General features: G+C 33.9%; 1 protein-coding gene across 3 annotated transcripts; it reads left to right on the top strand.

Annotated features, from left to right (window-relative positions):
- The first annotated feature begins 3,700 nt into the window (after positions 1-3,700).
- Positions 3,701-17,839, top strand: LOC131032835 (uncharacterized). Of its 3 annotated transcripts, XM_057963883.2 has the most exons (3): positions 3,701-5,275; positions 17,163-17,308; positions 17,561-17,839. In XM_057963883.2, exons 1-2 carry the CDS (start codon positions 4,763-4,765, stop codon positions 17,298-17,300), a joined length of 651 nt encoding a protein of 216 aa, XP_057819866.1. In that variant the 5' UTR covers positions 3,701-4,762; the 3' UTR covers positions 17,301-17,308; positions 17,561-17,839. The 3 variants fall into 3 exon arrangements, with proteins under 3 accessions (XP_057819866.1, XP_057819864.1, XP_057819867.1); XM_057963881.2 differs by having other exon boundaries at positions 3,703-5,275; positions 17,163-17,839; XM_057963884.2 differs by lacking the exons at positions 17,163-17,308; positions 17,561-17,839 and adding an exon at positions 16,624-16,689 and having other exon boundaries at positions 3,706-5,275.
- The last annotated feature ends 1,330 nt before the right edge of the window (positions 17,840-19,169 follow it).

Raw genomic sequence — 19,169 nt, 5'->3', positions numbered from 1 at the left:
CCTTGCTCATGAGAGGGCAAGTGTCCAAGGGAGGAGACATGTAGCAAAAGTGCCATGTGTCTCAAGGAGAGAATATCCACACCATGGGAGGTTAGGATAAGGAGGTTAGAATGTGCAAGATAGGATAGGGTTAGTTAGACCCAAGATTAGATTGAATGGGTTAAGTTAGGGGATGGTTAGGCTAGGTAGTTAAATTTAGGAGCCATGTGCTCATTTGAATTTAGAAATTCAAATAATTGGAAAATGTTAATTAATCTCAACAAACTTGAGTTTGTTAATCTTAATTAGGGATTAGAAGAATTGATAAATATGGGGAGACATTAATTAATTTAGAATTAATTAATTAAAGGGGGATATGAGATGAACTATATAAATAAATCATTTAGATTTATTTACTAGTAGATGAATAGATAAATTAATTAAATTGCTTGTGAATTCAATTAATTGGGAAGGGGAATTAATCAAATAACTGCATATTTAATTAACTATCTTCAGACCATTTTTAGGTGTATACAGTTTATTATTAAAAATCTTGTTGTTGGTCATATTTTACATGCATATGGTTTGTATACCATAATATGTGATATTTGTGTAGTGTCTAAAACTGTTGAATGTCTTTTTTAACGCTATAAATATGTGCTTTCTATTTGGTCTATTTTCTTTGGCTTGACTATGGCTTGGACAAATAATCTTGGTTTTTCATAGCATGAGATCCTTGTTGATTATGTTGATGCTTTTAATATTGAATTGAATAAGTTTTGGCTTGACTTTACTAATGAGATTTTGTGGTTTATTTGGAAGAAGAGGAATGAAGAGGTCTTCAAAGACAAAAGGAGACATCTTACTGAGCTCCATAGTGAACTCACCTATCTCATTGTTATGTTTCAAGTATCAACGATATTAAAAATTCCCAAGGATTGGTTCATGATTCTACTAAAAGAAAGCCTCGCAATAGTTTACAAAACAAAGATAAAATCAACTCACTTTTTTCCACAAGGAAGGAGCAATTTGAACCAAGAAGAATTGGAGCTCCTAAAGAAACTCATGGAAGAGAAGAAGATTGTAAAACCCGTGGAAGATGAAGGTACTAGCAAGGAGAAGACAAGCTACCAACCTATGCTCAAATATGTGTACCCTAATTTGATTATGCTCCTGTTGAAACACACAACTATGACAAAGAAGAATGCAGTAACAATTTCATAAGCTCATGGGATTAATTGTTGATCAATAACTTGACATAGTATGGATATCAGATGTATATATGAGTACCTTATCTTAATATGTTTTTCTAGGTGATCCTTGTTGATTCGACTTGGAGTTGTTGCTCCTCATAATGTACTCTATATTTTGATAAAATATTTAACATAAAAAAAGCATATAACTTATTACACCCCTTGTCTTTTGCAATACAATGCATGTAAGAGCATCAATGACATTGTAAGATATGAAAGAGCATCTACAACATGATAGTATGTGTAAATGTGTCTATGACGTGTAAGAGCACATAAAAGGGAGTTACAAAGTGAACTTAGAAGTATGTGGAATGCCTTTGATTAGTTTATTATGTGTAAGAATGCATCTTGTAATAGGTTATACTAGTCTAAAACATGGCATGCAACTTTGGTAGGTAGATTCTCTAACATTAAGAGATATTGTATTGTAAGATCTCAATGCTGAAGTACTATATATTGAGAATATTTTCTATTTTTTATTTTTTTCCCAAAAGATTTTTCCCAAGGTATACATTGTGTTGCCTAATCTTATTTTGTATTACATATTTAATCTTTCTACAATTGTTATATATACTCCTATTTATGATTTATTTTCTCATCAAGTTAAGTAGGAAGTTTTGTATGCATCAAGTCGTGTGATCTTGTTTTGTGTTACAAGTTGGTTCATCTTTCTAAAATTGTTAGATCTACTCCTATTTATTATTTCTCCTCTTGTCAAGTTATGTGGGAAGTTTTGTAGTTTTACCTAAATTTCTTATAGGAAAATCAATTCAACAACAATGGATCGTGATCAAAGACAACATGCAAGAATTCATTGAGCCAAGAATTTTTATGCAAGTTAATTATTTAACTATGATGTTCTATGATTCTATGATGATACTTTTATGCAAATATTATTCTAATAATTTTAGGATGATCTAAATGAACTAGGAAGATCCCTTAATACACTACCTTGGTATAATTTGCAATAATTTATATTTTATTTGGCTCATTAAATCTCTAGTGAGGGAGGAAAACATTTCCAATATAAAATTTAAAAAATTGGGGTTTAAATTTGAAAACATAAAAGTTGCTTTGGTTAATTCCACACCTATAAATCTAAACTAGGGTGGCAAACAACTAGACGTGGAATCAAATCAGGATCCTAAGGATGAGTGATGATGGAGACAACCTTCGATAAACATATTTGCTAATATAGTCACTATGGTCAAAATGTAAGGGAAAAAATATATGTGATTTTCATTGTTATGAGAAGACATTAGTCTATTTCTAATCTTCTCACACATTTACAAGGTGAACACTTCAATAATTAAGGAGAACTTAAAGGCTTGACCTTGGGCCTTTTGCATGATAATATCCCATATTCACCATGAATTTCAAACAACGAGTTTCTTAAGTTAGTTATGATCATGTTCACAATACTTCTCACCAACTATATGTTAAAATTTTGAAAATGGTGAAGAAAACACCTTATAAAAAGAAAGTTGAGAAGTATATTAAGCCACTTGAGCTAGACCAGTGGGTTCATTTGGAAAGTTCGCTTTGGGTGATGAACCAGGAGAATCTCAATACTAGAAAATTAGCATTTAGTAATGCATAACAATTGGTAAACTTGATTAAAGGGTAGCAATGATGTTTCAAAACATCTTGATGACAATTTATTCAAGTTGTAGATGTCAACATTAAGCAAAAAAGACTGAATGTAAAATTGCCACATCACATGGGATGAATTTTCTTTCATTGTGACAATATTTATAATTGGTGGAAGTAGCAAAAGCAATGTGTATCAGATGATGAATAGAAGTTTAGTGGGTTTTCGACAGAAATTGATTCAATTCACATACTTTTCTTCATTTTAGCACCATATAAAGATGCAAGAACACTATAATTGTGGTAAACACAAATTGTGAGGGGTAGGCTCAATTGAAAACACTTATTGAATTTTCAAATTGTACGACCAAGTGGAAATGAACAAGGTTTCTTAGTTGTAGGGTTGAGAGAAAATGCGTGAAGGGTTTTGGAAACATTGCGAAACCTCCAACAAGCCTTCAAGTCATTGCAACACTTGTAAAAGATGTTTAATAGAATGAATGACAAACTAATGACACTATCTTGCTTGAATTTTTCACTCAATTAAAATTTTCTCTTAAATAACTTTGTCTTCTATATTTTTTTTTAAAATTATTGACAATCACAAGAATATAACCCCTATATTTAAAAATTATGTATCATATGAATCTAAATGAAGACAAAAGCATAAATATCATCGTTCGTAAATATCCATTATATATGTATGCCTAGCAATTATATAAATGTGCATGTCACCTTCACCCTTTTAACTATTACAATGGCATCTTAGATTTTGGAGCATCTCTCCACTAGGATTTTCTTTTCCGCGTTTTGACATGGCAAGGAGTATAAAAGCGGGCATACTTAGGTAAACAATACTTTGTTCAAATCATTGCGATTCCTCTCTCCATATCTCCAGGTGAGATGACAACCAAGGAAGTGGAAGAAATTAAAATAACTTGAAATTCACCAGTAATAAGGGGAAACGTCCCTTAAATTATTGAGGAGGACCCATGTTAGACAAGAGGTGTCCCACAATGCACTGGTTGGCTTTGATGATGATGTTTGCCTGGCTGTTCACATGCACTCTCTGCTTCGCTTGATCATTCACATTATTGTTTTTGTTATTATTATGATGATGATGATTGTGCTTTGGCTGTGTATCATCTGATCTACTATATACTGGATATCCTACTGTTATCACGCCCTGTAAGATTTTATTTATTCATTGGCCTTTTTAAATTTTTTTTTTTTGCTTTGTTGGTCTTTGATCTGTTTCGAAAACATTTTCTTCCCAGTATATATATTTTCCTTCTGGATTTAGTTCCCAATATCAATCTGTGCAAATCCATTTTTTAAGAATTAACAGATCAGTTGCTGAATCAGAGTAACAAGTTGTGTGTTGCGGATTACCCAGTCAACTTTGAGCCCCAAGAGACCCATTTCTATTGTTCCATTCGCGGATCAGGTGCTGATTCAAAATTCTAGGTCGCATGTTTTGAACTGTCCTTGTCAAATTGGAGCACCCACAGGCATCTTTATCTTACGAGTGTTGCATCAAACTTTTATAAGTGGATCTGTTACAGGAAGTCTACGAATTTGTCCTTTTTCTCTGTTTAACAGTGCTAGTTTGCTCTATTTGTTTTCCCCGTTCTTTCCAATCAGCAAATCTATGTCTTGACTGTCTTCGCATTTTTTACACTATTCCATCTATTAGGTATCTGCGCCTGAATCATTTCTGATACCACTTTTGTCCTGGGTGGCAATTGAAATCAAGAAATTAAAGTTTGCAAAATATATCATTTTGAGGTCATCCTGTCCATTTTCTTACCCTTTCTGCCTTAGTTTGTAATACAAGTTCACTCTTACACTTTGTACCTTATATTGCAATCCAAATTTCCCCATTTGCAGATGATACCTGTGCTGTAATAATTTCAAGTTGGGATAAAAATACTTGAGTCATGGAATCTGGAGCATGCCTACGCCTTTTGATTTCTCTGGTATTAGCCCTTTGTATGGCAGAGGAGGCCTCGTGCTGGTCTTCCGCCGAGAAGCCTGGAACAATCTATGATGCTTTAAAAATGAATGGCCTGCCCATAGGTCTCCTACCCAAGAATGTGAAAAACTATACAATAGATGAGGAGTGGAGTTTTGAGGTGCATTTGGACGAGCCCTGCTATGCAAAGTTTGAAAACCAAGTGTGCTATGATACAAATATAAAGGGTACTATTAGCTATGGTCAGATTGGTAATCTTTCGGGGATTGTTGCCCAGGATCTTTTTCTCTGGTTTCCTGTCAAAGGCATTCATGTGGATGTTCCCAGTAGCGGATTGATATATTTTGATGTTGGTGTTGTTTATAAACAATTCTCTCTGTCTCTGTTTGAGAATCCTCCTGACTGCAAACCAAAGGCTGATCGCCGTGCTGAAGCTGAGCTGATGGAGGGGAAGATGATCTCAGATATGCTTTCCAAGGTGAGCGTCTGATTGCAAATGCAATTCTTTTTGTAATTCCTTTTCCTTGATATTTTCCAATATCACGATTCTTTTTTTCAAATTAATGGAACCATTGGGATGTTTCTTTCGAATGAATTGGCATAATCTTTGTCTCATTGGTTCAATCAAAGGTTGGCCACAAATTTTCAAGATAAGTCTTCTCACCATTCAAAGTTCTATATGATCTTGTTTCTGCAATCGTAGCTTGCATGCCATTAGGGTTATGTTCGAATGCTGGACACAAAACGGATGCTGTTACTCTTGCATTTGTTCTTGAACCATATAGTGCACACCTTTTCTGAACCAGATAGTGCCCACCCACTCTTTTGAAAGTTTTAATTGGTTTAGGTATTTTCTGGTCTCACTTTCTAGGTCATGTACATCTTCCCTTTCTTGCCGATAGTAGTCTTTACAAGCACGCTATTCATTGTAGACATAAATGGCTATAAATCATTTGTTTAAAAAGTTGTTCAGATTGTTATAGCCTTCAGAGGATCATGTCAGATCCAATCATGTCTTGTCTAGTAGTTGAATGACTCGCTTGAAATGAGAATGTTATTCAAGGGTAAGAAAACTCTTAGCGTACCATTGTGGTATAGAGCTCCACGTGAAGTTACTGTACAGAAATTCTGTTATTACTTATTTCTTTAGTACATTATGATGTTCGAGTCAGAGAGACACATCAAGGTAAAAGCTATTGCTGTAACCCTAAGGCTTGCTATGAACAAGAATCTTGGGTATGTGTAGGAAACTAGAATTCAAATTAACAATTATATTGATAAATGATATAGATACCAAACAAGATTGAGAATTTGCAAAGAAAGGCCACTTACCTCTGGTGATTTGAGTGCTTTGGTAACGTGGGTTTGCTTTTTATCTTTCTTCTCCTTCTACTACTACAGTGAATATTATGACAGCAATTCTGGAGTTCTTAATCTGTCAAGGGCATCGTAGAAGAAATGATGCATTTTGTAGAGTAACAACTGTTTTATGAGAAAATGAGAGCTGATGGACTTCATAATATGTCTGAAGACTAGAAAATAAAGAGGGAGAAATCTAAAGTTCATCTTTCATCTTGTAATTATTGAGTTTGGTTATGATAATTGATCAGTATATGTTCACTTCTATTATTCTGCCACAACGATTTGATCTAATTTTGATCAATATCTGGCCCTAGAGAAATTTGAAACAATTTAGCAGCCAATTTTTTATTTGCTTAATCTTTGAAAATGGCAAACCACCTCCTCCATTCAAAATTTTCTCTCAGGTATGCAGCCTTTATTGCTTGGATTTTGCTGGTGTTGCTTCCAGTCTTCATTTGCAAGTCTCCATTTTTGCTGTAAAAAGTTTCCTAGTAGGTTTATTTATTACAAAATATTGAAGCTCCTTCTACAGTGGCACAAAAATTACCATCTCTAGTTTTGTATCACTTAATATACCCCTATCAAACTTCTTCCTTTAACTTATCTACTGCATACTCATGGGAAGAGAGAAAAACTATGCCACTTCAATGGCAGAAACACATAAACCAACCAAAAGTAGTAAAAAAGTGTTTATCAAAATAAATGTTGAATATTTGATGATTCCAACATTGCAAATGAAGTTTGTTACCATGAATAGGAATTTGGTATTTGGTTTGACTAAACGGACCATTCTATGTTCTTGACCCGAAATCTACTCATTTAAGTTTATAACTGAATTAAGACCTATAGATGAAATCTGAAAATGTCAAAAATTTCGAGAATCTGAACTCTGAAGTTTTGAAAGAGATTTAGACTATTTTAATAATAAGAGAAGAATACCTCTCCGTCCAGAAAAAAACTCTCAAAATGAGAGTTTCTTGTTACTAAAAAAATTGCAGACTTATAGTACATGCAAAAAACACCTTGTCTGAAAAGTTATTTTGGAAAATCAACCTTAAGATGTCTTAAGATCCATGTGGTTGCTGCACTTAACCTAGGATTTATTCTTTCATTGTCAATGTGTATGGTTCACAGACATTCCCAGAAGTTCAGAAACTTTCAATTGCTTTTCTGCTATTTCCATCATTTCTATTTCAGCCACTGTTTGATTCATATTTGATGGTTCTGCATTTAGCAAAAAGTTTCCTTTTTAAACAAAGATGCCAGTCTTGATATTAGTTCAGGTTCAGTCTCGCAGGTTTGGTCAAAATAATTTGGGGGTTGGGATCATTTTGGGTTCATCCATACAAAAACATATAAAAATCTGAAATATATACATATTTGCAGCAGTAATTAAGTTCAAAATACCACACAGTATCATATAACAAACAAAGCCACCATAAAAATTAGAAAACACTACAATGTCATGATATATATTAAATTGAAAAAAAACAATAATGTAAGTGTCTACAATCAGTCATCACTAATCAAGCATCAAATTCATATGGGTCTTCAAAAATCATCACCTTCCATATTAGATGATATAGGTACTATTATATTAGAAGAGCCACAAATAGTGTCTTTGACCTTGGCACTCATGCTCGCTAGCAGACTCGTCTTCAACATCAAGTTTAGTATGAGGAGTTTAGTATGGGGGGAAGTGGAAGCATCCAAGTCAATATGATTTGGCTCGTTATCTCACTTCCTTGTGTCCCTTTCCTTATAGCCACCTTGTTTGTGTGAAAGGAGATGCAAGTTGAAATGCACATACGTTAAGTCACTTCCTCGTGTCCCTTTCCTTCTAGCCACTTTCTTTCTTTGTTTTACTAAGTGGATGGAGTATGTGCTTCAATTTCTCTTAGATGCAAATGAATAATAACCGATCAAGACATAATTAGATTGTTACAAGTTACAAAGTTTTAAATTTCAATTAATAAATGAAATTTAAAAGATGAAAGTTCTTTTTTTTTTAATAAAACAATTTGCAATAAGATTTTGATTACAAGAGGTTGTAGGTGTGTGAATGATTGGTCATGCAAGTGTCACCAATTGTGATCATCAACCTTAAACTTGTCACAAAGAGCATCAATACTAAAAGAATTGGAGTGTTAAATCCATGAACTCAGTCGTAACTGCATCCTACATGTTAGGATCAATGAAGAGTCTATGAAGTATTGCTTTGCATCCTCGACTAACTTCAACATCTCTATATGGGGTAATCCTTGTCGACACAAAAAGGATCTCAGCACTATAATATTTGGGACTCAATGTGAAGGCAAGAAGATGTAGCATGTGGTCATTTTGTTCAGTCTCTATTCAATAATTTTGTATAGCTGTTTGGAGAGAGTTTCTTTAGGATTTTGCTCTCTCGATGATTTTCATCTTCTCAACCATCGAGTTAATGTCATCATATCTCTCTCCTAAACAAGGCTTATCCATGTTAGTATAACAAATCATACTCGATATGGATTCAGTGAAACTAAGGACATATTCAATACAATCCCACCAAACATCACCTAGGATCATCCCTTTAATAATTGCTACTGTTGTAGTGTTAGATTGCCTCCATATGAATGAATTTTGGTTGATGACCATGCTAGGAAATGCCTTCAAAACCTTCAATTTTGTTGGAGGCAAAAATGGGTCTTAACAACCTATGTGAAAATGAAAAAAATTAAAAATTTAAATTTTTAAAGAAAAAACATAAACTTTTTAGTTAAAAATTTACTAAAGTGAAACATATTTATTAAAATAAATGTAATTGCTTCACATAACTTCAACAACTCCAATTTCAAGAATCTTCTGAATATGCCTTGTGACATATGGTGGGTGGTGATGAACGTTTGGATATCTTTGGTTTCGACATAAACCTATTTGGTCCAATCAATTTTGGTGTTAATTTTTTGTAACATAAGGTTGAGGGAGGGGACAACACAAGGTGTCCAAAAGATATGTGAGTGATGTTCCTCAACCAATAAACCAACTGCTTTACAATTTTAGCATTGTTTGTTTTGACTTGAACAACCTTTCAAAGCCCCACTTCTTTAATTGCTATCATGAGAATGTTAGCTGTACATGCACTATATTTGTGCTCACCCTCACAATGCACTACCTTAATAAACATTGCTTCTTTAGGGGACATCACAATAACATTGATCGATGGTCAATTTCTTGCATCCTTCCAGCCATAAAAAACGATGGACACCTTTGTCTCAACTCACAAATCCCATATAGGACTCAATGAATCTTCTACAGATTTCACCTATATTTTCCATGAGGTGCTCACACTTTCTCAAAACTAAGGATCTTGTCCTCTTTGGAACCTCATTAGTTGCTTTCACCATTTGTTGCCAATGTGGTGAGCGAACAACCATTGAAAGCCAATCCATTTGCATAGAGACATCTTGCAATGTGTTGATCGACAATCTCCTAAAACTTGTGAAATGTCATTTACAAGGGTCTCTTTGATCTCTTATGTGTAAATTTTGTAGGTTGTTTTGGGTGTGGCCAAAAATGGGTGGCTTTCTAGAGGTTGAAGATTGGATGGTGGTGGAGGGAGCTTCATTCCTTGAAATCCGTTCGTTGACAAAGCATGATTTAATTTGTAGCCTGCTACTTTATCTATTTTTTCTTGCTCATTACTGTATGTTATGAATTGCTTTTGTGGAATGGATACATTGTTTTTTCTAGACAAGATTTCATGTCCAATCCAAGGATGTGGTACGAATGGGCTTTCACCCAACTGTATGAGCTTGAATATTGGATACCACAGTCATTGCAAATCCAAATATAAACTCCACCACCTAGAAGTTGTTGTACCCTATCAACACATTTCCAAAGAAGAGAATTTGGTTCTATTTTGAAGTGGAGTTAGTCTACGGAGCTAGAATTGGTTGCCACTGTAATCTTTATGGCAACAAGTTCAATAAACAACACATTTGAATTAAATGAATGCATACATACATACATACATACATACATACATACATATATATATATATATATATATATATATATATATATATATATATATATATATATATATATACATAGATACAACACATTTGAATTAAATGAATGCATACATATACATATATATATATATATATATATATATATATATATATATATATATATATATATATATATATACACACACACATATATATATATATGTATGTATGTATTCATTTAATTCAAATGTGTTGTTTATTGGACTTGTTGCCATAAAGATTACAGTGGCAACCAATTCTAGCTCCGTAGACTAACTCCAATTCAAAATATCCAATATTCAAGCTCATACAGTTGGGTGAAAGCCCATTTGTGCCACATCCTTGGATTGGACATGAAAGCTTGTCTAGAAAAAACAATGTATCCCTTCCACAAAAGCAATTCATAACATACAGTAATGAGCAAGAAAAAATAGATAAAGTAGCAGGCTACAAATTAATCATACTTCGTCAACGAACGGATTTCAAGGAATGAAGCTCCCTCCACCACCATCCAATCTTCAACCTCCTTGAAAAATTAAGAATATGCCATATATTGATAGAAGAATGGAAATAAAACAAAAGAGTTCATTTGTTTAAAAAAAAGGCAAAAAAACTTGTTAAAAAACTTACATATTTTACAAAAAATTCTTCCTCTACAATCGCCTTGGCAATGAATGGGTTCTTGTACATGCATAGGAATAGCAAACTAACCACTTTGGAACCTTCATCAACCTGTCTTCAACTCTATTCATGCAATGGCAAGCAAGAATGAAAGTTCAGCAAGGATGAATGATATTTTTGTTTTTCATTCTTAATGAGGGAAATTGCTTTGTTTTTGTGTTAGGGTTTGGAGGGCTTTTTTAGGCACATAGTCAAATGCTAAAATAGAAAAAAATACCAAAAAAGCAATGGGTTTAATGTGTCCAAACCAACTAGAAATCAAATTCAGCCCAAGTTTGTTCCAGACAAACCCATAGGGCTTAATAGGACCGTGGACGAACTCCCCTGCATACCAAACCTAGATCAACATCCAGGCCAGAACAGATCAGGACCGGTAACTCTATTTTTCAACCTCATAAAGACAACATACTAGTATTAAAACGGCCTATATCGGAACTTTATAATAGATCAATTAAACTGCCTTGCTGAGCAGTTTTTTAATTTTTTTCAGAAGGAACAACCTAAAAACAGTTTTTCTCACTTCCTAAAATTAAACATAACGAAAAAATGATCGTGCCTACAATTGTGCATTAATGTCCATTTTGTTTTTTGAACATATTTTTTAAGACATCATAAATTACCCATAATCCTACATTGAGATCATGAGTTTCCTTTTTCACTGATCTCATTCTAGTTCTCATTCCTAGTTCACAACAGATGCCATACCATAGGTGCTTTCAATGTACATTGAGGATTTGAAATCTAATTGAATTTAACTTGAAGATGTGATGTTTTGATATCCCCAAGCCTATGTGGATTGGTTGAATTTCCTGTCTTCTGATGGATGCCTTTGTTGAGTACAGCTATCATGGACATTCTGTTATTTTATAGAACCAATGACCACTTTATGTGGTGAGATGCAACCTTGCTCAATGGGTGCAGTTTTTGTAAACATGACTATATCTAGCTGGTTTGTGGAGGATTATTTGGGTATAAACTAATAAATTAATATCCTTATTGTTTTTATATGGAACCTTTTGGATAACACAGCTTTTCAGGAGTACTAGGTTTCAAAATGTCTATAAAAATAAATTGGGAAATGAGGCAACATACTAACAAAATGTGTGTATTCAAGGGAAAAAGAAGGAACATTAAAACAATATATGAAAAGATCAAGTGTATTGATAAAGTAATTCAAATACCATGAAATGAGAACATATACGACGATCAAAGTACACAACCAAAAGCCTTTTTTTTTACCATCAATGAGCATATTATAGTAATAGAGGTAAAAGAGATCTTACAAAATCTGAGAGCATTTAGCTAGAAGCAGAGTATCTGCAAGCAGAAGTAAAAGAAAAATATACAAGGAAACTAACTGGAAAAAAAAGGTTAAACAACCAAGCAGGTATCTCAGTTGGAAATTAGAGAAACTGAACAAGCAAATGTTTTCAAGTAAAGAACAGATCTTCATCCTACAGTTTGAGCTTTTAAACAGCAAAGTGACAGTATGCATGAGATGTGGCTGATCTAGCGTATGCAAAAATTTATCTCTATAAAACAGAGCCAAAGAAGTGTATATGCCAATAATTAAGACAGTAGCACTTTGTACATTAGGTGTACCCAGGATGTATAAAAAGCTCAATATCACCAACTTCAGCATTTTCATACATATAATACCCATTACTCTAATTGGACCAAGAACTAGCTAGTAGCTGGGAACTTGTAGAAGACCTTTTAAATGTTGAAGGACAAGTAGACAAATAAAAGTAAGCTATTGAATCCAAGGGAAGGCTTCAGGATGTACATTTCAATCCTTGGCAATCCTAATTGGAGCATGTATAACTTACCTGTCTTTCAAGTGGTGAGGCAAAGATTAGAAGAGATGATACGTTTTATTGATAATATATAGTTGTAGATGCACCAAGCCCTCTTGCATGAGAAGAGCTAAGCGATTATGAAAAAAGATAAATGGGAGATGTTTGTTACCCTTATACTCCCATACAAGGAACGGATTCATAACGTTATTCTTGTGACAATATATTTCTGTCATCAATGGTAGTAAGTCTATCGATGTCAACAAATTGTCCAAGTCAAAAAACAAATTTTGTAAAATTGGATACAAACGATGTGGTATTTGTTGAACATAACATTTTGATAGTGCATGTTACTGTCACCTTGTTTTTGTGCAAGAGTTTCTATCCATTTTGTTCACTTATAAATTTGTTGGCATGGCACTTTGTGCTCAAAGCATGTGTCGAAATTCCATAGGGAGTGTTGGAACTTGTTCCACCATTCAATTAGCTAATTTGCAAGGAACACAGGAACGTGCATGTTTTCAAAATGGAAATGCCATCGTAAATGCAATCTCCCAAACCCTTTAGAGATAGGGAAATAATACATGAACCAATTTAACAATATGAATTTTTTAAAATTACAAAGAAATTGAATAATGATAAGTGGATGACATATTCACCTAAAACATTTACTTGTTAAATAATATATATAATGGAACATGTCAACGTTAGCCTTTATGGATTTAGCTATACATCCGAAAGGAACAATATGAACTTCAAAATTAACCTTCAGCAGTGATAGGTTTCCGAAACAAAACAAGATGTACTGCTAGAACCTTTTCCTGCCACAATGTACTTTTGGCCAAAAAACATGGTGCGCAGCATGACCTACAATGTAGTCAGTAGAATAGGCTGAACATAACTTTATTAACTCGGTCATCAAATAATTTCTTGACTTCACTTTTCTTCCACTTATCTTCACATGTTTCAATCATTTTGTTTACATCCTTGAATACATGTCCAGGCATGGCCTGCTGTGTCTGCTTTTCTAGTCAAATTGATAATATGCTCCAAGAAGTTAATCACGCAGTTAGCTTTATATCTTTAAATTTCATCCAACAATGCTTTAAAGCATGATGCATGTCTGCATTTGATCCCTCAAAACTAATCACAACTACGCCCAGCAATTCTTGTTTGACTTCTATAAGATGCCTCATTTTAATTAAATTATAGGCATATCCTATCTCAGCTTCCATTTAATACCTTTAACTTAGAGAATTGTTAAAAGTATTTTATCCAAGTGCTGCTTTGCAATAATTTGTAAATAGGGTGACCATTTTGCATGTGTTTTATGATGTCACAAATCCTTGATCTATACCATGCAATAAATGTGCCCTCTTGTGGGTGCAGGACCCTTTGAAAGTGAATTTATAGCATGCATGTTTTCAAAATGGAAATGCCATCGTAAATGCAATCTCCCAAACCCTTTAGAGATAGGGAAATAATACATGAACCAATTTAACAATATGAATTTTTTAAAATTACAAAGAAATTGAATAATGATAAGTGGATGACATATTCACCTAAAACATTTACTTGTTAAATAATATATATAATGGAACATGTCAACGTTAGCCTTTATGGATTTAGCTATACATCCGAAAGAAGCAATATGAACTTCAAAATTAACCTTCAGTAGTGCTAGGTTTCCGAAACAAAACAAGATGTACTGCTAGAACCTTTTCCTGCCACAATGTGCTTTTGGCCAAAAAACATGGTGCGCAGCATGACCTACAATGTAGTCAGTAGAATAGGCTGAACATAACTTTATTAACTCGGTCATCAAATAATCCCTTTGAAAGTGAATTTATAAAAGTTACAAGTATATTCCCTGGAACCACCTCTTGCAATTGTTGCCAAATTTGTGGCATGCAAGCAAAGAGGCAAGTCACTGTCAGGACCATTTCATTTACCACTATCTTTGAGATACATGGAGATATAACTGAGTGAGCAGGAAAAAATCTAGAAAATGCAAAACCTCTCCTTCAATATAGGAATCAGCTCAGAGCCTTGCGATAACAGACTTGCCACCTCAAAAATCTACTGCTTAACTTTGAAATTTATTGCCTAAAGCTCTAGAAGCCACAGTCTGGACCATCTGCTTTCTGGTGACACAACACAAGACAAGAACATGTGAAAAATAAACACAAGATAAGAGTCCCCAGAAATCTAAATGAAAGGTTTCTTCTTTTTTGCCTTTCTGGTTTGAACTTTGTCTGATGTCCTTTTATTATTTTAATGATCTTTTCCTTCTTGTAAGTTATTTAAGGTTTTGCCTGTATGCTTGTTTTCTTATTAACATATGGCATTGAGTATTTGTAAACCTGCATCGTCTTCTCTGCACCCAGAAGATGCTCGGTCCTTAGTCTGAAGATATGCCAAGTTGTTGATTATTTTGAAGATTGTTGGTCAAAAGTTTCAGAAGTTTCTGTCTCTACTTTGTCATCTATGTTTTTTGCTTCCATGTTGAGGATGGCAACTTATAGAATGCCAAGTGCAAGATAATTTCAATTTTATTTACTTAATTGAGTAATACTAATTGACTAGTCTGGGAAGTTTGGATGCTTCACCTCTCTGAGCATCACCTAGATGCAATGAGAGCCAAGTGGACCATTCATGCTCATGAGAGATAGTTTCTTGTGAATCAACACTCATAAAATCTGGATCAAGACGATTGACTCCAAACTACATGGTTGATTCCAGAAAATGATATTGCAATCTGATTTAATTTCCTTATGCTTATATGTAAATGCATTTTGAAGTATTTTCACCTCAAAAGCTATCATAGGTTGGAAAGGTCAATTAAGTTTTCATATTGTTGAAAAAAAGTTAAAAGTGTAATATAAAAGATGCTCTTCCAAGTCAGGAGAAGGTGTGTGATTTCTTTTCAGAGCTTGTACCTTTTTCAAGTCTTATAACTTTTTTCATCGATGAACTCGATGGATCTAAGAAAATTCTTTACTGTATAACTATAAATTATGTGGCTGCTTGCTTGTTTAATTTTTTCTTCTATTTATGGCTTGTTCATATTCATAATATGCCCTTACAGGGTTTTTCTTTGATGGGTTTGAACATAATTATAGAAAAAAGTTAAAAACCAAATGATTTGAGCAACTGATAAGCAAGTATGCATCCTGCTAATTTTCCTTGTAGCCAAATTTGGTTACTGGGAGGAAAAGTTGGAGGGTACTTGTTAAAGGTTCCATTCGTCAACTAAATTATTGTACAATCTATAAAGTTGGTATTCCTACACTCAAGAGATGTTGACTTGGAGTTGCACACCTTTATTAGTGAAACTAAAAAAATGAAAACTAAAATATAACCGATGCCTTAACTTTTCTGACCTCTGTGGGCAATGGATACTTATTGATGATGGTTTTATTTGTTTAGCTTTATCTAGTTAGTGACTGAGTATGACTCCTATTATGCCACGGTATACGCATTTTATATAGGCTGTGGAGTTTTATGAATTCTGAAGAATAATGGGTAAATTTTAACATTCAAATTATATTTTGTTGGATGTTTATTTTCTTTTTGAATGAAGAATTTATTCAGAGATATTTTACAATTTTGGCAAACAAAACCTGCCATGCCAATTCTTGTACAAGCAACACTCAGGATGGTTCTATCAAAAAGAGCTGATAACTCGTGTTCCTGTGTCTAATGATATGTAGTTTAGTAAGAGTTACAAACTAGCTTTTGTTTTACTGAAACTTTCCACCAACATCAGATGTTACTTCTGTATCAAAACATTCCAAAATATGCATTCGAGTATGAGTCGGTGCTTCTTTTCAGCATCCCCACTTTGAGAAAAGTGTGGTGTATGTTTATAGTGGCAAATTTGCTTCTCATTGAATCAGTTTTGACAAAATTAAAGAGCGGGTGTTTAGTTCTAACCACCCTTGTTTTTTTTCCAGACTTTATCAGGAAAACTCCGGTTTGAGAGTGACAATCCTCCAACAAAAGCCATTCAGTAGTCCAAGGTATCACTGTTCACATGTTTATATTTTTTTGATCAGCAAAGATAAAGATGTTAAATTTTAAAAAATATTAAACACAATCAGATGCATGCACTGATTCAGTGACTTGCATTCCACTGGACACGGTAATTGTTGCAATGCCTTTGACTGTACTTAAATGTACTCTTACAAAGCTACTTAAGGGGAATGCACGGAAGAATAGAAACCTAACAATTAACCTGGTTCTAGAAAAGACTGATTAAGAAAGAATTAGTCTTATGAAAGCTTAAGTAGTAAGAAACTTGCACTAATGGGTCATTACTTTTCTTGAATTCACGATTTAATAGAAACAAGAAGATTTCAGGTACATTGTCTTGAGCAAATTGTAAATCTTGGAGTTCTCTAGAATGCCATTTGATATTGGATAGCTTTTTGACAAAGAATAGCAAGAATATTAGCTGGCCATAAATTTAATGCATCCTCTCTGATGTTTGCAGAAAAATTCCAGATGTCCAAATAATTCTTTGGTGAAGAGGAAAAATGCTTTGGTAAAAGAATCAATTGACCTAATACTATCAGACAGAAAGCAGAGTGGAAATGGACTATGCCAGTCACCAAAGGCTAAAGAAATTTAAGATAAACAGTAAGAACTCTTGCTGTATGGGTTATCGATGAGTTTATGTTTTGATATTTTATAATTAAGTACAAATCAAAGTAGCTGTATGGTACCAATTAGCTGTAGCTGAGTAAGAAGTTTCTTCCATGCATGTTTCTCTGAGTCACTAGTTATGTTGGTTGGCAATAATTCTGCAAGGGAGAAGAGCTAGATTTTCTTTGAAGATTGAGTGTATTTCTAGAGTGTAACATCACTCCGGCTTCTTGTATGATTCTTCAGTGCATATTTTCTTGACAAGTGAGCAGTTGAAGCCTTTTATCATAGGGCAAGAGGAAATAAAAACACTATGAAGGAATGTATTCTGACATTCAGCGTTTCCACATTACGACCCAAAGTGCTACCGAGGTCTCTATTGCCCTTGAAGTTAAATGGTTATATGAATGGGTTAGTGTTGTAGACTGTTATGGACTAGAGCACTAAAGGAGCACTCCAATATGTAATATATTATTCTTGTTGGTAGCCTTCATAAAATAAGGTGATTTGATTTTTAGTTTTTAATGAATTTTGTATAGAACAGTCACAATGTTCCAGTCGTCATTTGATTGATTCTTTAACACACCGAGAGTGATGAGTATGTTTTCTATTTACCATGTGTTTCTCCTTAGCCTGCCTTATTGAAAATTTCCATCCTCCAAGAGTAAACAAGCAAATTACAAATTTAAAGAACAGAGTTAATATTAACTAGTGAAGCCTTAGTAAGTATTGAATTGATTGTTGGTGTCCAGAGGAAAAGAAGTGAAACTTCCATATGTTCTTTACAGAGTCTGCACCGTTGTCTTTGTTCTAGTCCCATAGAAAATTCATTTTGATTTTCATAATCTTTATGTTCCTGTTACATGTAGGGCTAGTTTCTTATCGTTATGAATGGTATAAGTCTATTCATCTAGTCAGTGACACGGTAGCATTTTATTCAATTTAAAACAAATTTCAAATGTCTCTGAAAGAAATGGGGACATGCAAGAATAAAAAGAAATCAACGAGATGTCTCATGAGCCCAGAGTGTGCAGTTTGATTGTCGTTGGACATTAATTCCAATATCATATGGTCTCCATGAATTATTTGTGTACCCCAGTAATTTAGTAGGAACATGTACTTGGGGTGAAATTTCCTTACATGGTTGAATCAATAATTCAAGAAGTACTTGTACTAAACCAGAGCAGTTGTTATGACTTATTAGAATGCACCCTTGACTTTGTTCAATTTTATAAACAAACAAGTTATAAAATCTGTCCTAATTTTGTGTCGTGGCATACATAACCAAGGGTATTTGAAAATTGTTTTACACTAATTGAAGTGTATGTAATATTTTGTTATGATTTCTATGGAAAGTAGGATCTAGAGATTAATTGGAGAGCTAGGAAATGAAAGGATGCGAGATGTTTTTCATATAGTTCTAACACTATTTGATTGGATTGAAGCAATTTATGTAGAGTTTTAGAGTGCCTTGGAGTACTGCCTGACAAACTTCACCAATGTTTTTGGGTCCAAAGGGTACTCATGTAGCGCAAGATATGACCTACATTGGTGGAAAGTTTGGGATTTGCAAGCTTGGTCAAATTCTAGTGTTTTCTTGTGGGTGGTAAGACAGGGAAAGATTTTGATTAGAGACAACCAAAAGAGGGATGTTCTCTAGCCTACAAGTGTGAGTTGTGCTTTAATGAGGGGGGTAAAAATCGCATTCTTCTCAATTGCCCTTTACCAATAAGGTTTGATAATCAACTTTATTGTTAATTGGTACCTCCCTTATAAGACGAGGGATCATATCTATAGTTGGGGCATAAGTTCATAATCAAATTCATTAAGAGCTCTTAGGACTCCATCCCTAATA

Source organism: Cryptomeria japonica, chromosome 5 (assembly GCF_030272615.1).
Source record: "Cryptomeria japonica chromosome 5, Sugi_1.0, whole genome shotgun sequence".
NCBI lineage: Eukaryota > Viridiplantae > Streptophyta > Pinopsida > Cupressales > Cupressaceae > Cryptomeria > Cryptomeria japonica.
This window is presented reverse-complemented; position numbering and strand designations above follow the sequence as displayed.